Source organism: Nyctereutes procyonoides, unplaced genomic scaffold, assembly GCF_905146905.1.
Source record: "Nyctereutes procyonoides isolate TBG_1078 unplaced genomic scaffold, NYPRO_anot_genome, whole genome shotgun sequence".
NCBI lineage: Eukaryota > Metazoa > Chordata > Mammalia > Carnivora > Canidae > Nyctereutes > Nyctereutes procyonoides.
The window spans coordinates 26,710,752-26,730,205 of NW_026575035.1; the positions used below are offsets into that span (position 1 = coordinate 26,710,752).

A 19,454-nucleotide genomic window follows, 5' to 3' on the forward strand; every position below is an offset into this window, starting at 1 on the left:
TCCCTATTACTGTATAATTAATTCCAAAGCTTGGTGACTTAACAAAACATTTACCATCTTATATTTTCTGTAGTCAGGAATCCAGGTGGGGCTGGCTGGGTCCTCTCTCTCTGGGTTTGTCACTAGGTTGTAGTCAGGTCAACTGAAACTGCAGTGTCTTATGAAATTTTGAAAGGGAAGCATCTGCTTCTCAGTTCACTATCCAGCTTGCACATGAAGGAGGAGGACTGCACATATTGTGAAAAGCAGAAAGTTGAGAAAATTGGGAGTCACCTTAGAAACACACTTATTAAAGCCTGCCAGCTGTCCCCTAATTACTCACATTCCTTCCACATGCAAAATACATTCCCTCCTCTAAATTTCCCAAGAGTTTCATCCCATGACATCCCATTACAATGTCACTATATTTTAAGATCTTCAATTATTTAATATGATGTGATCATGGAATAAAAATTAATAACTTTCTAGCGATACTTGATCATGTATTTAGTAACATAATAAAGGTTAGAAAAAGGAATTTAAAAAGTATTAATTGTTTTTTACAATTCATGAGTTTTACCTTTACAAATCTATTCAAGTCTACTTTACCCAAAATAATAGAAAATGCCTAATAGAGCTGGTTTAGGCCTGCTGGAACCTAACCCAGTAAACTATAGCCTCTGCCATTCCTTCCTTTCCAATGTGTGAGCATATTGTTTAAGTAGAATGAATGGGCTTCTGTGCAAGCATGGTTTTAAGGCAAATCCCTGCAGTATCCTCTTCTACTCTCTGCCATTTACTAAAGTGCACTGTCAATATTTTGAAGTCACCTTGAACAGTGTTAAATTGAAATAGTAAGTGTTTGTTTAAATATTTTTAACCATTATTTTCAATGACCTTCTGGAAAAAGAATGTTTTTGGATAGCAAATACAATGGGATTTCCACATAAAACAGGTATGAAAATACCCCTATTAAACAAAATTATTACTGATGGAAATCAGTGATCAAAGAATTAGCAAATGGTTAACATATCACTCAAGTAATTCTTGTATACAGCTTTTGTTTTGTTTGCTTTCATTTAATCTTCTATATATCTTCTATATATATTCTATAATTACTTCAATTGCTAAAATATGATTCAGTATTAAAAAGTTTCTATGAGATTTTAATATTTCTTTTTTTCTTCTAGTCATTATGATTACATATATGTTTTATTTCTTTTCGATAATATGATTTTTGTTTTTACTTTTTAACATAATTATATGCATTTTCCAGATGATCTTGTTTTCATATTATGTTTATTTATGCTAATCTCTTGGATTAAATTTCCTGAGGTATCTAACTATTTCCTTTTTGAGTCTATTAATAGCAGGTAAACTGTTCAGAATTATACTTCCAAAAGCTTGCACATCCTCACAGTATTTGAAGATATAGAGAAAAAAAAAACTTCTATGTCCTTCTGCAAAGTATTATTTCTATCTTTTCTAGAATAAAAAATTAAGAAAACTAGAATGATCTGACAAAACTCATCTAAACAAAACTCATCCAGCTGCTCTCAATCTGTATCATTTCTTTCTTCATGTGAACCAACCATATCAATGGTATCATCAGGGAAGCCATTGATCCTCATGAAAGTCAATCTAACTTTCACATATGATTATTATGCCCAATGACCTTTCAACATTTATGTAGCACTATAAGGTAGGTGGGAGTTTGTTGCTATCATAATACTTTTGAGTGAGAACTGATTACAAGATGAAAAGGACATGCAGTTAGAATGTGATCACAAAGGTACGTAAGAACAATTAGACATCTTTAGTAGGACAGCATTATCATACTAGACATATGGATCTCTCAGTATAGGATAATAAAGTCTGCTTTCCTCTCTTGTGGTAAGTACTCATCACAAGAGTGAAAAACAAGCAGTAAAATCTGGCTATACAGAGATAGAAACATTTGCATCTTCACTTTCTTCTCATATGCTTGTCTTCTGGGTCCCAGCGTTCTAACTAAATATATATTCCAAAGAAACAGTTTTCATAAGAATGTTCCTAGGATATGGGGTCAATGTAAATTTGGATGTAGTAAGAGAAAAAAAATGATTTAAAATTTAACATTCTGTTCTTTTAAAAATACTTTTTTTTTTCTCACAAACATAAGATCTTGGCTCAGTTTTTAGGCATTCTAATTATTGTATATAATGAAATAAAAAGTCAGTACTTTCATATACTTTATCCCTAGAAACATCCCTAAAAAAGATGTCAAGAATGAGGAAAGGCATGATCCTCAGAGAACACCTTTCTTTCTTTCTTTCTTTCTTTCTTTCTTTCTTTCTTTCTTTCTTTCTTTTCTTTCTTTCCTTTCTTTCTTTCTTTCATTTTCTTTCTTTCTTTCATTTTTTTTCTTTCTTTCATTTTCTTTCTTTCTTTATTTCTTTTCTTTCTTTCTTTCTTCTTTCTCTTTCTCTTTCTTCTCTTTTTTTTGCCTGTCTTAAATCTCTTATCACCTTCTGAATTCCTATATGATGAAACCAAGACCTGGCAAAGACTGGTGTTGTAGAGTGTCACTCCTGCTCAAGCGAGGTGTGCTCAGGCCAGGCATCCTTGTTGGGTGACATCCCTGGGCAAGACATGGTGTATCTGTACCCATTTAGACATCATGAAAAAAAGTTGCTTCCCTTCATTAGTACCACAATGAGACATAATTTCACATGTACCAAATATTGAGGTGATCCGTAGAAAGAGACCCACAGCCATAGAGTGAAAAGAACAAACTGGACAGCCATCTGAAAAACATTTGGCATTACCAAGAAGTGCTGAACATGCACATGTCCCATCCCAAGCAGTTCCACTCATAGGCAATTCCTTCAAAATGACACGTGCATCGCCTTGCTCTTTCCTAGATTTCAAAGCAAAATCTGTGCAAAGATACTTGGATCTGTAGGGTCATTCATGTGAGGAGAGTTTTGTACATTAATGAGTTGGAGAAAGAGTTACATATTTATGCTTGACTGTTTACATAATAGATCTCCGAACTTTCCTTGGGGCTGAAATGCTCAAATGAGGCATAGAATTGTGTTTGGAGGAGTATATTAAGACATAAGTATGGATGGTATCTAGTATTGTCTTTGAAACAGAGCAATCTTTCATTAAGATCAAATAATCCTTAATGATCTATGTCAGTACTTAATGAAGTGATGTTTATAATTTTGCATATTTTGTTAGACTATACTTCTGCTGGAAGTAAAGACTGATTAGGTTATGAAAGAATAATGATAGTGAGAAGATAAAGATAATGAAGAAATCGGAGTGGGAAAGAAAGGTTGGAGTAGAACAATAAAGAAAATGTAGAGAAGCCATTCCTTGTAATACAGACATGTCTCTAAGGGGTGAGTTGCTGGATCGCACAATGCATCTTTTGATTATTCCTGTGCCAGCATTGTCCTAGGTGGGACCTTCAGTCTGCATGCTCTTTCACCCTCTCTTCTTATACCATAAAACAGTTCCAGCTACAATTCTAAAATCACTAATGGAAACTCAAAAATGCTATCTTGAAATTCAGTACTGCTTTAGTTCAGAATACTTTTACTTATATATACACATATGTCTAGTCATTACATGCTAAATATTTCTACTTATTTAACTCACGTTGATGGTTTATCATGTTTGTGAATGAAAACTTAAATGTGTAAGTATTCTAGAACTTATACATTGGGCTAAAACTCTCAAGATAAAGTGATTTTCTTTAAATAAGTATTCCAGAATAGTTGTCATGATGGTTATAAAGTGGCTCACTCTTAGGTAAACACCAAGTTGTTGTTGTAAAGTTACATATATACTGAAGAAATTTAACACAGCCGAGAAACTCTATGACCAGATATCCCTTGAATCACTACTTACATTGTGCTTTGTGAGGTTTGAAATATTAGTTGCTATTGCTTGTAGCCAGTCAATACAGTCTTCAGCAGAGAGGCACTGAATAATCCCACTGCAGACCCCGTCCACAGCAATGACTTGGAAAGCATTCTGCCTGCAGACATGTCAAAACAAATCAGATCAAACATCATCTCATTTATCTATTTGCAACTTGAAATAGTATCGTTGAAAGCTGTTTTTTTACACAATACTAATACAGCTTCAAATTCATATTTGCTTCTCTTTATAAATATCTGTTTTTTTAAGATTTTATTTATTTATTCATGAGAGACACAGAGAGAGAGAGGCAGAGACATAGGAAGAGGGAGAAGCAGGCTCCATGCAGGGAGCCCGATGTGGGACTCGATCCCAGGACTCTAGGATCACCCCCTGGGCCAAAGGCAGACACTCAACTGCTGAGCCACCCAGGCATGCCAATATCGCTGTTTTTAAATGGAACACTAAGGATAAACTAAGGCAAGGTATAATTCTGATTAACTAGAAAGTGTCTTGAGATTCAGATAAATTCGGAGATTTGAGTTGTAAAATATATATTATGTAAATGGAAAACTATCTAAGATATTTTAGAGGTATTTTCCCAGTTTACCAGAAAAATATACATATTAGTTTATTTATTACTTTGGTTAACATCATCTCTTCTTTATGTTTTTCAATGCATTTTCTGATTGACAATGGAAAGATCACCAAAAAAGACATGCAAAAATTAAACATCATATGTAAAATCACCTAATCATCAGCTGCAGCATTTTGTTAGTTGTAAATCATGTTTAACCTCAGTTTATTCCTCTCTCAAAGATGGTTTGGACAAGAGGTTCATAGCTCCTCCTCAGGTCTAAATTTTTTCTGAATTTTTGTGCATGTTGTGCATTTCAGTAACAACCAAACTTTAAATTCCAATGGCCAGTATAAATATCCTTTGGTCATTTGTTAATTTGTTGTAGTGGTTGCTAGAGAAATCAAATGACGCCATCCTAAATTGTTTACCAAAGTGCTATAGAATTCAAACTGGCTCCCTACAGCTTTAATGACTTTTTTTTTCTGTATCAAGTTCTTGCAAATTTAGATATGAGCTTAACGGACAAGAATTGATAAAATTTTCAAAATGAATGGAAGCTAGCAAAATGGGCTTGAGAATTACTCTGTTGTGTAACATTATACACTTTGGAATTACTTGAGAATTACCTGACATTACATTATTGTCATAATGTAATGACATTATTACATTATACACTTTGGAAATGCACAAACTACATTTAAATCTCAGCTACTTATGAAGAAATAGAAAAGTTCTGTAGGTCAGCATTCAAAGGCTTTATACATTATACAAATTTGTATCTTTTTCTCTTAATAAATACCTTTTCTGTCTTCTGCATTTTGTAACGAGGGCTATGTGGATAGTAGGGATGATTTCACTTCTCCCATCAGAGAAAGTACACCCCACAGAGCACAATGTTTGCCTCAACTCCAGCACCTGTGTCACCCTACCTTCCCATGACACTAGTGCATACATAGCTCATAAGTGGAAGCATGCTAAAGCTTTCACTTTTAAGGCACTCTGCATCCAAGTTATTAATATTTTTAGAGAAATCTGCTCTTATACCCTTCACCAAGTCCTTTCAACTGATAACAGAGAAGTGTTCAAATATACTTTTTTGTTTTCTCTTAAAAATACATGAAAAAACCTTAGAAAGTACAACTATTTTCTCTTTGAAGTAACATTCTTTTGAATTTGTGACAAGAAAAAAATATGTATAGCGAAAAGAATATTGTAACTTCAAGTCTTTCTTAGCTTTAATTTTGATACTCAGCAGTGAGGAAGACATTTAAAATATCCAGAGTTCAACCATCCACGGAAAATGAGAACTAATTTGAGTTTAGTAATATACATTTCTTTCTGCTCTCTGATGATCATAACCATTTCTTCATGTATCATAAGTTAAAGCATGTCCTGAACATATTTGTCCTCTCTGTTTTAAATGAATCATGGCAGTTTCTGGTATTTTTAGCTAATTAAAGTTAATATGCTTAGATCAAATTTGCAATCTCTGTAATCATATACATTACACAGTCTCTGGAAAGAATAATTCTGAGGGACTAATCATTTATAAATCCAGGCATATACGTTAACCTATATCACTTTTCACATTCAGTTTAAACTTTCCAGGTTGATTTAATGAAAACCCCTTAATGAATGTAAGTGAAATACTTAACCAGTTTCTTTGCTTATATATGACCTCTTGCAAAATAGGCTGATCATTAGGATTATAGTATGGGTCATATTTCTTCCTCTGCTATTAAATAAATGAGAGTATTAACAAATTAGTCCACTTAGTTGGGACACAATTTTCTCTATAGGAAAATGAGAATAATCTACTTTATAGATTTAACAAGTATTTATGGAGTAACTGATGAGATCCAGATAACTTTCACATATCACTGAAGCTCCATGAATAACTTTACTGTGAATAATCTATTAATATGTAATCTTGACTGTAATATTTGTGAATGTTTAGTGAACTTATTGCTTCATTAGGCACTTAGCAAGAAGTATAGTGCTTTTGCTTTTATTTTTAGCTTTTCGAAAATGTATTTCTCTGATTAGAGATAATCAGGAAAGTAAATATTTTTCATTTTATCTTATTTGATGGTATTTGTTTTGAAATCAATAGACTACATTATCCATATTTGGCATTGTGAGACATTAAACTTTAACAATATTTGTAGTAGTCCTGAAGATACTCAGACACAATTTTGATTCTTAATATACACACGTAGGCACACACACAGTTGCTGAAAAAAGAGTTACAGTATTAGAATTAAATAACCTGAAGCTTCAATTTCAGATTATTTTTTCCACTATAAAGTCATTGGAAAAGATTTGATTTAGTAACACCTTTTTAAAATGGAATTTAGATGAAGAGAAGAAGGGAAAGCATGTAGATAGGAGATAGATAATCCAAAACCATGTATCATCAGCATGTTAGGAGAAATGTGGGCTATCTGGCTTAGACAGTGTGCATGTGAGAAGTGGCAAGTCATGAAGTGGGCAATAAACTAAAGTCTAATCATTAAGAGCTTTGCAAAGCATGTTAGTATTTCTACCTAATCCTGAAAGTCAGAGGGAGCCATGGAAACATTCAAACATTAGAATGAAAGGCTCATGTTTGTATTTTAGAGAGAGCTCTGTGGTGGTTAAAGATGGGGAAAATGAAAAAACGAAGAGGGCATTGCAATACTCAAGATGAACAAAGATAAGAGTCTGTTTTGAGATAGTGGCTTAATGTTTAATGTGTACATAGGAGAGAACATTGACTCAGATGGTATTGAAAATAGGCCATTTAATTGATTTGGTTAGTAATTAATTGAGAAAGTGATCCTTTCTCAAAAAGTCTAAAATCCACTTAGGTTAGTGATTCCAGCAATTTACTCTATTTCTTGTTGAGTTCAATTCACATTCACCAGGTTCAGGATCATTTCTGCACTGGGCTTCCTATCATGGTTGACTGCCTCATCACAGCTTTTATTGTTCAGGCTCAAAACCTAATCTTTTTGGTGAGGTATATGAGGAGCTCTTCCAAACTATTTTGTTACCTATTTTCTGAAGTTTAAATCACCAATTCATTTCATGATTTGAAACACAATAACTCATAATTCTTTAAATAAGCCCTACAATTTTATGCCCTCTATATTTCCCCTCCCCAGTATTCCCTTTGTCTGAAAAAACCCTTCTATCCCACTCCATTTATTATCTGCAATGATATTGCAAACAATTTTACATAACATTCTGACCTCTAATTTTTCTTTGTGTAAAATAAAGATAGCAATATTTGTCCTTTGTATCTTGCATTTTTAAGATGTTTTTAAAGAGCAGGCTTAGGTTCACAGGAAAATTGAGGGGGAAGAACAGAGATTTCCAATATACTCCTTGACTCCAAACATATGTAGCCTTCCCTATTATCAACATTCTGCAGCTGGAGTGGTACATTTGTTATCATTGAACCTACATTGACACATCATTAGTATTCAAAGTCCATAGTTTACATTAGGGTTCACTCTTGGTGTTCTGTATTCCTTGGGTTTGGACAAACGTATGATGGCATGTATGTATCATTATAATATCATACAGAGTATTTTCATTGCCTTAAATATCCTCTCTGCTCAGCTTCTTAATTTATTCCTCTACCTGTCCCTCCATATCCCTACCCCTGAAATCACTGATCTTTTTACTGCCTCCATATTTTTATCTTTTCTAGAACGTCATATGGTTGGAATCATGCAGTATGCAGCCATTTCAGACTGATGTTTTCCATTTGGTATATGCATTTATGGTTCTCCCATATCTTTTCATGACTTGATAGTTCATTTCCTTTTAGTTATGAATAATATTCCATTACATGGAATATACAGTTTATCCATTCAGCGATTGAAGGATATCTTGCTTCTAAGTTTTGGCAATTATGAATAAAGCTTATATAAACTTCCGTGTGCAGGTTTTGAATGTACAAAATGCACTGTGTGCAGTTTTGTCTCCTTTTGGGTAAATACCAAGAAATATGATTACTGGATCACATGGTAAGAGTCATGTTTAGTTTTGTAGGAAACTGCTGGATGACTTCCAAAGTGTCTGGACCAAGTATCTGAATTCTCATCAACAGTGAATGAGAATTCTTACTGCCCCATACCTCCTTCAGCATTCAGTGTTGTCACTGTCTGGGTTTTGGTCATTTTAATAGGTATGCTGGTATCCCACTGTTGTTTTAATTTACATTTCCCTGATAACATATGATATGGGGCATCTTTTCATACATTTACTTGCCATCTGCATGTTTTCTTTGGCGAGGTGTCTGTTAAGGTTTTGGTCTATTTTTTTTTTTTATTTGGTTAGGCTGCTTTCTTATTGTTGAGTTGTTTTTTTTTTTCTTTCTTTCTTTGCTTCTTTCTTTCTTTCTTTCTTTCTTTCTTATTCTTTCATTTTTTTTCTTTTTGTATAATAATCCTTTATCAGATGTCTTTGCAAATCTTTTCTCCCAGTTCATAGCTTATTTTCTCATTCTACTGACATTATCTTTTGTAGAATGTAAATTATTAATTTTAATGGAGTCTAGCTTATCAGTTCTTTCTTTCATAGATCATGCTTTCAGTGTTATATCTAAAACCATCAGCACACCCAAATTTATCCAGGTTCTCACCTATGTTATCTTCTTGCAGTTTCATAATTTTGTGCTTAACATTTAGGTCTCTGACCTACTTGAGGTTAATTTTGATGAAGGGTATAAGGTCTATTTCTAGATTCATTATTTTGCATATGGATGTCAGTTGTTCTACCATCATTTGTTGAGAAGATTCTTTTCTCCATTGTATTATCTTTGCTTCTTTGTCAACCTCAGATGCCTGCATTTATAAGAGTCTATTTCTGGACTCTTTATTCTGCTCCATTGATCTATTTGTCTAGTATTTTGCAGTGCCACATTGTCTTGATTATTCCAGCCCTTGCTAAGTCTTTTTTTTTAAGATTGTATTCATTTATTCATGAGAGACATACAGAGAGAGAGAGAGAGAGAGAGAGAGAGAGAGAGAGAGAGAGAGAGGCAGAGACACAGGTAGAGGGAGAAGCAGGCTCCATGCAAGAAGCCCAGTGTGGGACTTGATCCAGGATCCCGGGATCATGCCCTGAGCTGAAGGCAGACATTCAACCACTGAGCCACCCAGGCTTCCTGTCCCACCTTTGCTAAATCGTAAAGTCAGATAGTATCAGTCCTCTAACTCTTCTTGTTCATCAGTATTGTGTTGGTTATTCTGGAGCTTCTGACTCTTGCAAAATAAATCACAAAATAACTAGCTAGGATTTTGATTGGGATTGCACTGAATCTAAAGATCAAGTTAGGAACAATTGACATTTTGACAATATCAAGATTTCCTATACATGACCGTGGACTATCTATCCATTTATTTAGTTTTCCTTTGATTTTGTTCACCAGAGTTTTATAATTTTCCTCCTACAGATCAACATTTCATTTATTTGGATGCTAGTGGAAATGACATTGTATTTTCTTAAAGATTCTATTCATTTATTCATGAGAGACACAGTGAGAGAAGTAGTGACATAGGCAGAGGGAGAAACAGGCTCCCCACAGGAAGCCTGATGCAGGACTCCATCCCAGGATCCTTGGATCACAACCTAAGCCAAAGCAGACACTCCACCACTGAGCGACCCAGGTGCCCCTGGCATTTCATTTTAAATATTAAATTCCCATTCTCATTACTGATATATAGGAAAGTGATTAACTATTGTCTATTAACCTTGTATTCTGCATATGTGCTATGACACTTTGCCATCTTTCTACCCTCACTGCAGCCAGCATTATATATATTGCAGATTCACTCACTTACCCAGCAGTCATCTTACTTATCTTACACAACTAAGTTTAACAAATAAGTTTATTCCTTATTCATTTTTTCAATTCCCATATATACTCAAGTTCTATCCTTCTCTGGTACCAGAAAATGTTAAAATGTAATTGTTAGGCTTGTATATCTTAAGGAAGTTATGACACTTTCTCCCTTAACCCCACAGTACCACTGTATAAGAACAAGAATTAGGGACACCTGGGTGGCTCAGTGGTTGAGCATCTGTCTTTGCTCAGGTTGTGATCCCGGGGTTCTGGGATCAAGTCCCACATCATACTCTCCCACAGGGAGCCTGCTTTTCCCTCTGCCTATGTCTCTGCCTCTCTGTGTCTCTCATGAGTAAATAAAATCTTAAAACAAAAAGGAACAAATGTTAGAGGGGGTAATGGAGAAGACATGATTGCCAGTTGATCCTCAAGCTAGACCCGGCTATTGCAGGATCCTCATCACCTGCTCTGACCTCAGAATGTGCATTCTGCCTACCATTTCCACAGTGGGAGCTGTTCCAAGGACATCACCTTGAAAGAATAAGGTGCTCTTGAAACCATCTGGATGGTATACATGACTGAACCTAATTAAAGCTTCTTTTTTTTTTAAGATCTTATTTGTGACCCCGAGAACATGATCTGAGCTGAAATCAAGAGTCAGATGCTTAACCAACTGAGCCACCAAGGCACCCCTGTCAATATTCTTATTATAACCAACTATTTTTCAATTTAATTCACTCCAAAAATTATCGTACCCTAAGTCACTCCAAAATTAATGGGTTTCTGAGTTCTTTCAGTATTTCTTTTCTGTAGTTGATACAATCAACTACTTTCTTCACCTTAAACCCCTGCTTACAATAGATTGTTTTTATAGTATTATAGTCAGTCTTTTTCCCCCACCTACTTACTCCTTTTCTATTTCATACCATCACCTGTTTTACTTCCTCCTGGGATCCCCTAAACTATACATTTCTAAAAAGTCCCATTCTTCAATGAGCAACAATGAATTGAGTGTTTCTTATGAGTTAGATTCATATTTGTCTCCATCATTAGAATTCATTTTACAATATTCTCCATTTCTCACAATCACCATCCTTGCTCTCTGTTCAGGTATTAAACTTCATCCACAGGTGCCAAAAAAAAAAAAAGATACCAATTCATATGTCCTCACCTCAGGAGAAAAAGGCTGAGCACTCTTGGAAAGGCACTAGGGATTCTGCTGTCATTGGAATTTTCTAAAAGTAATAGTGCAAATCAGTAGATTTTATTTCAACACTACTGATTTTCATACTGTTTGAAAAGCATGCAGTAGGTGATACCACTACTCAATTATACATATAACATTTTATATATTCATTTTTCATATAGGTAAAATTAAGCTTAGCAATTAAAAAATAGCCAAAATTCCCACAATCTCTACTTCCCATTCTAATAACCTAACACTTCAATGCTCTGCAATATTATGACACTTCAGAATTGAAATTCGATATATATTTCTAAATCAAGGTCATTATCATAGATGAACATAAACTCTTCTATCACTGAAAAAAAAATTGTGATGTTTTAATTCATACCTACACAATAGTATATGACAGTAACAATCTTTGTTGCAATTAAATATGAGAAGTAATTTATCACTAAAGTTAAAATTACAGGCCTTGTGAAAACCAACCAAAGAATAACATCCTAGGTTTTGAAACCAACATAAGTAATTTCCTATATTTGTCATCATGGGCCAGTAATTTATCCGTTTATTTATTTATTTATTTCTCCTCACTGATGCAACTGCCTCTGTCCTATAAGCTCCTTCAGGGAAAGAACCAAACACAACACCTCCTACTTACAGACATTAAATCAATATTTATTGAGTGAATGAATGAACAATAAATTAGCTCTTGAATCTGAATTGCTGTGCAATCCACTCTGAATAGTGCTATGTTTATAACTGCTTATTACTGTAATATTTATTGAGTGTAATTAATTCAATTGCTAAAAGCTGTTGATGTATTGCTGTGCCATAAAAATAAAAATGTGGGGAGTCATCTGGACTCATGCAAACAATTTCTTTTTTCTCATAAATTGTTTTAACTAAGTGATTCTACATCATCTATCTGTGTAATTTTTTTTGAATAAAAAGAAAACAAATATATGCATTTAAAAATATGTTGTTAATGGGGATCCCTGGGTGGCGCAGCGGTTTGGCGCCTGCCTTTGGCCCCGGGCGCGATACTGGAGACCCAGGATCGAATCCCACATTGGGCTCCCGGTGCATGGAGCCTGCTTCTCCCTCTGCCTGTGTCTCTGCCTCTCTCTCTCTCTCTCTCTCTCTCTGTGTGTGTGTGACTATCATAAATAAAAAAAAAATTAAAAAATATGTTGTTAATAAAATTATTAAGAGAGTTCTGAAAGTGGAAGAAAATAAAACCAAAAGAAAGAAAGAAAAACAGAAAGATTAAATGTGGGATATATATGAAGAGTTATGTGAAAATAACATAATTTCTTGAGGAATTTAAGATACATATATAATTATTATCATATCAGAAATATGTCCAAAGATAGAAAAGAATAAAAGAATTAAAGTGTTCTGAGTTTCTAGCATTTTCTGAAAAGACAAAATTAGTAAATTGTATTAAATTGTACGATGCTATCATCTGAGTGTTTATCTCCCCGCTGCCTTCACCTCAAAAATTTATATATTGAAATCTTAATGACCAACGTGAGAGCAATAATAGGTAGAAATTTTGGGAGATGCTAAAATCATGAAAGTGGAGCTTTCATGATTGGGATTAGAGTTTTATAAAAGAGATCCAGAGAAATCCCTAGCCCTTCCACTTTATATGGACATAGAGAGAAGACGACTGATAATGAATAAGGAAGATCACTTTCATCAGAGAACTCTACCATCATAGTATCTTAATCTTGGACTTCCAGCATCCAGAACTATAAGAAATAAATTTCTATTGTTTATAAATGACCCATTTTGTTATTGCAGTCTGAATGGACTTAGTCTTCTTTCCTTAGTCTTAGGACTTATGGACTTATGGACTAAGACATATGGTATAATGTTTAGGTAATAACTAAAACAAACAAAAAGTATAAACTTAAATATATATATTATATATATGTATATAAAAGGAAATAAAAACAATAATTTTTAATTATTGCCAAAAACACCTTAACAAATTAAGGGAAATAAAATACAAAAATACAAAAAACCAATGTTTTGAGATAAAGAACTTTAGCTTGAATATAAATAAAATTCTCAAATCTCAATAGTAAAAATAAATAAGAAAACAAAAAATAAGTTAATTAAAATATAATAAAAAAACATTTCACCAAAAAGGATTTTGTGTGACAAAGAAGCACATGAAAAGATGTTTAATATCATTAGGATACACAAATTCAGGTCACAATAATATATTGCTAAATACCTATCAGAATGTAGACTAAAAAGACGGCAATGACACCAAATACTGCCAAAGATGTAGAGATACTGGATCACTCATACAATGCTGGTTGGAATGTAGAATTATACAACCACTCTAAAAAACAGTATACCTGTTTCTTACAAAAGTAAATATGTCATTAGCATACAACTCAACAATTGAGCTCTTGAGCATTTAACCAAAAAATTGAAAGAGTATTTTCATGTAAAAACATACATAAATTTTCATAGCATCTTAATTTAAAATAGTCCCGAACTGGAACGACCTAGATATCCTTCAAGGCGTGAATATTTTTAATGTGGTATATCCGTATCATGGAATGCTATTAGAAATTTAAAAACAATGGACAATTGAAAAATGCAACTACTTGGAAGAATTATTAGAGAATTATGCTGAGTAAGAAAATTCAATCCCCCCCCCCAAAAAAAGAAAATTCAATCCATTAAGGTTACATAATGTAAGATTTCATTTATATAGTATTCTTAAAATGACATAATAATAGAGATGAAGAAAAAATTAATAAATTGTCAGAGGTCAGGGACATGCTGGAGGGGAAGGATATTGGAATGGTTATAGAAGGGCAACTGGAAGGTTCTTATGGTTTTCATGAAACTGTTCTTGCTTGTGGTTGTGATGGTGGATAAAAGACTGAATACGAGAAAAAATTCTATACAACTATACACTCACACATTCACACATGTGAAATCTGAATGAGTGGTGAAATCCACTCTTATCTATTTCCTGAATGTGGTATGATACTATAGTTTTGTAAGAAGTTACCATTTGGGAAATGGATAAGGGGTAATCAGAATCTCTATATTATTTCTTATAATTGCATGTGAAAATACAATTATCTCAAGATAAAATATTTAATTGTAAAAAACAAAAACCTAAAGTGTTGAATAAAAAAAAAATACTAAGATGATAGATATAATCCCAAGTATAATAGTAATGACAAGTACTAGACTAAATAATCCAAGTGGAAGATTAAGTTATTTTGGATTTAAAAAGAGAAATAAAAGAAAAATAGATTTAGCTCAGAAAAGACACATTTTGTAGAGTAAGACTAATAAAAGTTGAAAGACATGGATAAAAGAATATATAATGTAAATATTAGCTAATAGATATTTGGTGGAATTCTCAAAAGCAAGAAACAATTTCAGAGATATAGGACATTTCATAATGATAAGTGGGTTATACATAAAAAAGTAATAAATCTACAAATTTATTTATATCCAATAATATAAAATTAAATGTATACAGCAAATATTGACACACTAAAAGGAGAAACACACAAAGTCACTATCACAGTAGGAGACTGAAAAGCACCTTTCTCAATATCTCATACAATAAACAAAAATACCAATAATGATACAGAGGATTAGAATACTTAATGAACAAATATAATCTAGTTGACATATGTATGATACCTCACTAAAGAAAATGACAATACTCTTAAGTGCATATGGAACATTTGGAACTATTCATACACTGGATGAAATTAAGTCTCAACAAGTATCAAAGGCTTGAAATTATTTTGCATGAAATTATACTAGAAAGCAACAACAAAAGAGACAATTAGAAAAATCCCAAAATATTTTTGAAATTCTGCAATACACTTTTAGATAGTCCTTGAGTCAAAGAAGTAATTATAACAAAAATTAGAAAATATAATTAAATAAATACTTTTTAAAAACCTCATGAATATCAAGTTTTGTGGACTTCCAATTCTGGCTAAGAAAGAGTAGTCCAATTCCTCTCAAATGCTCCCCAAGACAACTAATGAACCTTGGACATAATCCAACAACAGGTATAGATAACGCTTGAAAGTAAAAGAACAAGGCTAATTGCCTAGGGATTTTTGGACTTGAGGAATGACAAGGTAATAAGTCTTGCCTTCCATACATCTTAGACACTGTGCTCTAGAAGTCTGCAACTCAGAATCACTAACAGCAAGACAGAAAAAAGGGGGGGGGTTCCAAGAAATGTTGTTCTCCCTAATGGACTAAGAAATAAGTCGACTAACCACATTCAATCTTTTTTGGAAACTTGCACTTATCCAATCAAGCATCAATGGAACCACTGTCCCCTTCCCCCAGGATTCAACCAGGCCAAGCAGGGAAATAATCTTTCACACATCCTCTGATTCCCTTGTCTAGTGGTGTTCAAGGGGCCAAGCAGGAAGCTGATCCTCCATCCCCCCACCTAGAACCAAGGCAATATTCTCTCTCCCCTTGGGGTAATGGCAGTAAAGTTTAGTGGGAAGATTAACCTCCATTCTCACCCTGCAGCAATTAAACTGAGTGAGGTGGTATGAGATGGACTTAGTCAGTACTTTGCCTCTCCTCCCATGCTAACCACCATGGCTTAGCAGGAAGCTCTACCTCCACTCCCACCTGTCATCACCAAGGTGGAGTGAGGTGATGGGAGGTGGGAATCCTTGCTCTTAGCTTTCCCTCCATCTCCTCTTCCCTGACAGCAGGATCTCACTATGGAGAGCTGAGCTTCTACCACATTCTGGACATGACAAGAGCTGAAAAACATATCAACAAAGTAAATAAAATCATGCTAAATGGGCTCAGCAACAGAATGGAAACAAGAAAAGATAAAATCTGAGAACTTTAAGATAGATCAATAGAATTTACTCAGTCTTATAGCAGAAGGAAAACTGAAAAACACAGGTATAAATTTTCAGGGATATGTGCAAGAATAATATAAGAGCTAACATTGTATTAACAAAGTGACAGAAGGAGAGAAAAACGAAAATCATAATACCACCTGATATGGTGCTTGAAATATGTAGAAGAAATTAAGATAATTATACTTAAAAAGTAAGGGAGGATTAAGGGATCTAAATGAAAGTAATGTTTCTATACTTCATTTAGTGATAAATCATCAATACCAGCAGTGTGATAAGATATGTATGTATATTGTAGTGTCTTGAGCAGCCACTCAGAAAACTATATCAAATGATATACTCAAACACTATGTAAATAAATCAAGATATAATCCTGAATTTCTGGGTATAGCTAAAGCAGACTTTGTTGGAAATGCAGTTCTGACTACACATATTAGCAAAGGATGTCTGAAAAATCAATGATCAAACCAAAAGTTGGCAAAAAAATCTCACCTGACATGTTTTTATAAATAAAGTTTTATTGGAACACAGCCATACTCATTCATTTACATACTGTCTATGGCCATTTTCATGAAACAAAGGCAGGATAATTCAATAATTGTGACAGAGACAATAGGCCCACAAAGCCTAAAATATTTACAATACCACTGGTTACAGAGAAGTTTTAGGATACTTAGAATATCAATCTCAAGGAACTATAAGAACAAAAAGTCAAGCTAAAGAATTTAAGAATGAAAACAATCAAGAATAAGGGAGAAATTCATAATTTATAAAACATACACATAATGAAGAGCTTCAGGACATTGCTAATGATTCACACTTATTTAAAAAGATAACATGAGAATATTACCAAGTACATGAAAATAAAGTTTGCCATTTAAATAAACTATATAATTTCCTTGAGAAAAAGCAACTTACTAAAACTAAGATAAGAGGTAAAGAAAATAAATATGTATCTACTAAAGACACTGAATGTATTATAGCAAATTAGTACAGTCAGGGCTTTAACTTAAGGTTTGTGTCATCAGATTCATAAATGTTTTACTGTGTTATACTATGTTTTCATAGTTCTTCTTTCTACTATTAGAAATATGCTGAGAATAAAAATCATATTATGTTCAAAATTTGGTTGCAGGCCTCTGTGCAATGTACAGAAAATCAGACCCTATTAGCATGAACTCACCGACTCAAATCCGTCCCAGGAACATACTGAGAGAAACGTGAATGAAGCAGCGGGATCAGCCTAAGGTCACACCATCGCTTTTCCCATCTCAAGCCTGGAGATGTTGGCCATGAAGAACATGACAACGTGTCCTGAAAAGAATACAAACAAATCAATATTCTTTTTTTCCATTTCTGTGTTTTGAGTTCTTTTGTCACAAATACTTTTCATTTGGGGGATCATTTTTTCCCCTAAATAATCAAAAGACATTTATAGACTGCCTCAAAAAGGGATCCATATTCATTGCCAATGAAGTTGTATCTGTTAATTTTCTTATTAATAGAATTCTATAGGAAAGTAAGGAGGGAACCATTAAGATTAAGAATGGTAGAGAAAGCATATGAAAAAAAATGGAGTGGGGAGAAGGGAGAAAAAATAGAACAATAACAGAACTGAATTCATTCAGGAACAGGAAATATGGGGCAAGCTGTAACTGTAATGAAGTAGTAAGTGACAAATATAAAAATAAATCGTAGTTCATTCCATCAGCCAACATTTTCTGAGTATCTGCTAAGCACTAAACAATATTATACAAGTGCTTGTGATTTATCTGTTACTGGTAAATATTTTTGAATAGAATGTATATTCTTATAAAACATTTTTAAAAAACTTTTTAAGGAAATCTGTGTCCATTGCTTTAACTTTATATAACGTTTCTATTTTCTTACATTGCTTTAAAGTCGTGTTAAATCAACCAGTGCTGGTTTAAAATTACATGTATTTTAACTTTCATTAGAAGTTTGGGTCTTTTCCCTTAAATTTAGAAGAGACAAAAAAAAAAAAAAGAAGAAGAGACAGATTTGAATAAAATTTGGGCTTTTCACACTTGATGATGATTCACACTTCTTTCATTATTTCAGCTTTACCTCAATATCTCTTCCTGGCAGTAGTACATGTAAAAATGTTTTATTTAAGTTTCCAGGGATAGTAAGGGGCCAAATCACAATTTGATTTCTTTATATTCTATAGATTTTATAATTTTTGAGTGATGATGTTAGAAGGAGATCCTATTTTAGTCTAGATGTTGAAACTCCATTAGTCTCAATATTATTATTAACATTTTCTATTTTTAAGGATTTTAAGTAATCTCTATACCCAACATGGGACCTGAACCCACAGCCTTGAAATCAAGAATCACATGCTTTACCGACTGAGCCAGGTAGCATCCCTAACATTTTCTTTAAGGTATTAATTTCTTCAAAATTGCTTAGGGGAAAAAACTTCCATTATTTTCACTAAAAGTTGAGTGCTCTTTGGCATTATTATGTTAACTGGTACCAACTCTGCTAATAAAAATCTACTAAATCCTTCCAGTTGTTGAGAATACCAGGCAGAGTAGGAAGGCAGGAGCAGACTTGCTAAGACCATCTAGTGAGGGGCCCCTACTGGTGATTGGTCTCCAAGACACCTAGCTTTTGATGCAACAAGGATGCCATTCATGCTTATCTGGTGATTGCAAAGGCGCAGACATAGGTTTCATATTAATTTTTCTTCTGGCCTTAATATCACGTGTTATAGATGGTCAACACAATGAAATGGCATCAATTAGGTGACAGTGCCACAGGGTAAAGAATCAGAATCAGAATATCTGTGTTAAAAAATGCCAATTTCCCAACTGACTAGTTCTTTAACCTAGGGACAATTTAAACTCTCTGCTCTTTATTATGCTCATGTCCAAAGATAAGGCTGTCACAAGGCTTCCTCTCACAAAAGAAAAACCTAAAACTTTTTTTAGGTGCAGTAAATTATTGCTTTCCCACCTTTTCTGCATGAGGGTACTTAAAAAAACAATAATCCCGAGTGATGCACTAGGGTAAACACACTAAGTTTCTATGACC

At 33.6% G+C, this 19,454-nt stretch overlaps 1 protein-coding gene across 1 annotated transcript in view; it reads right to left on the bottom strand.

The window, feature by feature from the left end:
- SNTG1 (syntrophin gamma 1) overlaps positions 1-19,454 on the bottom strand; it is a 732,034-nt gene that overhangs the window by 160,684 nt on the left and 551,896 nt on the right. The window contains exons 10-11 of the mRNA XM_055318336.1: positions 17,578-17,708; positions 3,880-4,009 (exon numbers count right to left, since the gene is read on the bottom strand). Coding sequence (XP_055174311.1) covers positions 3,880-4,009; positions 17,578-17,708 — 261 coding nt within the window. The remainder of the gene's footprint in view (positions 1-3,879; positions 4,010-17,577; positions 17,709-19,454) is intronic.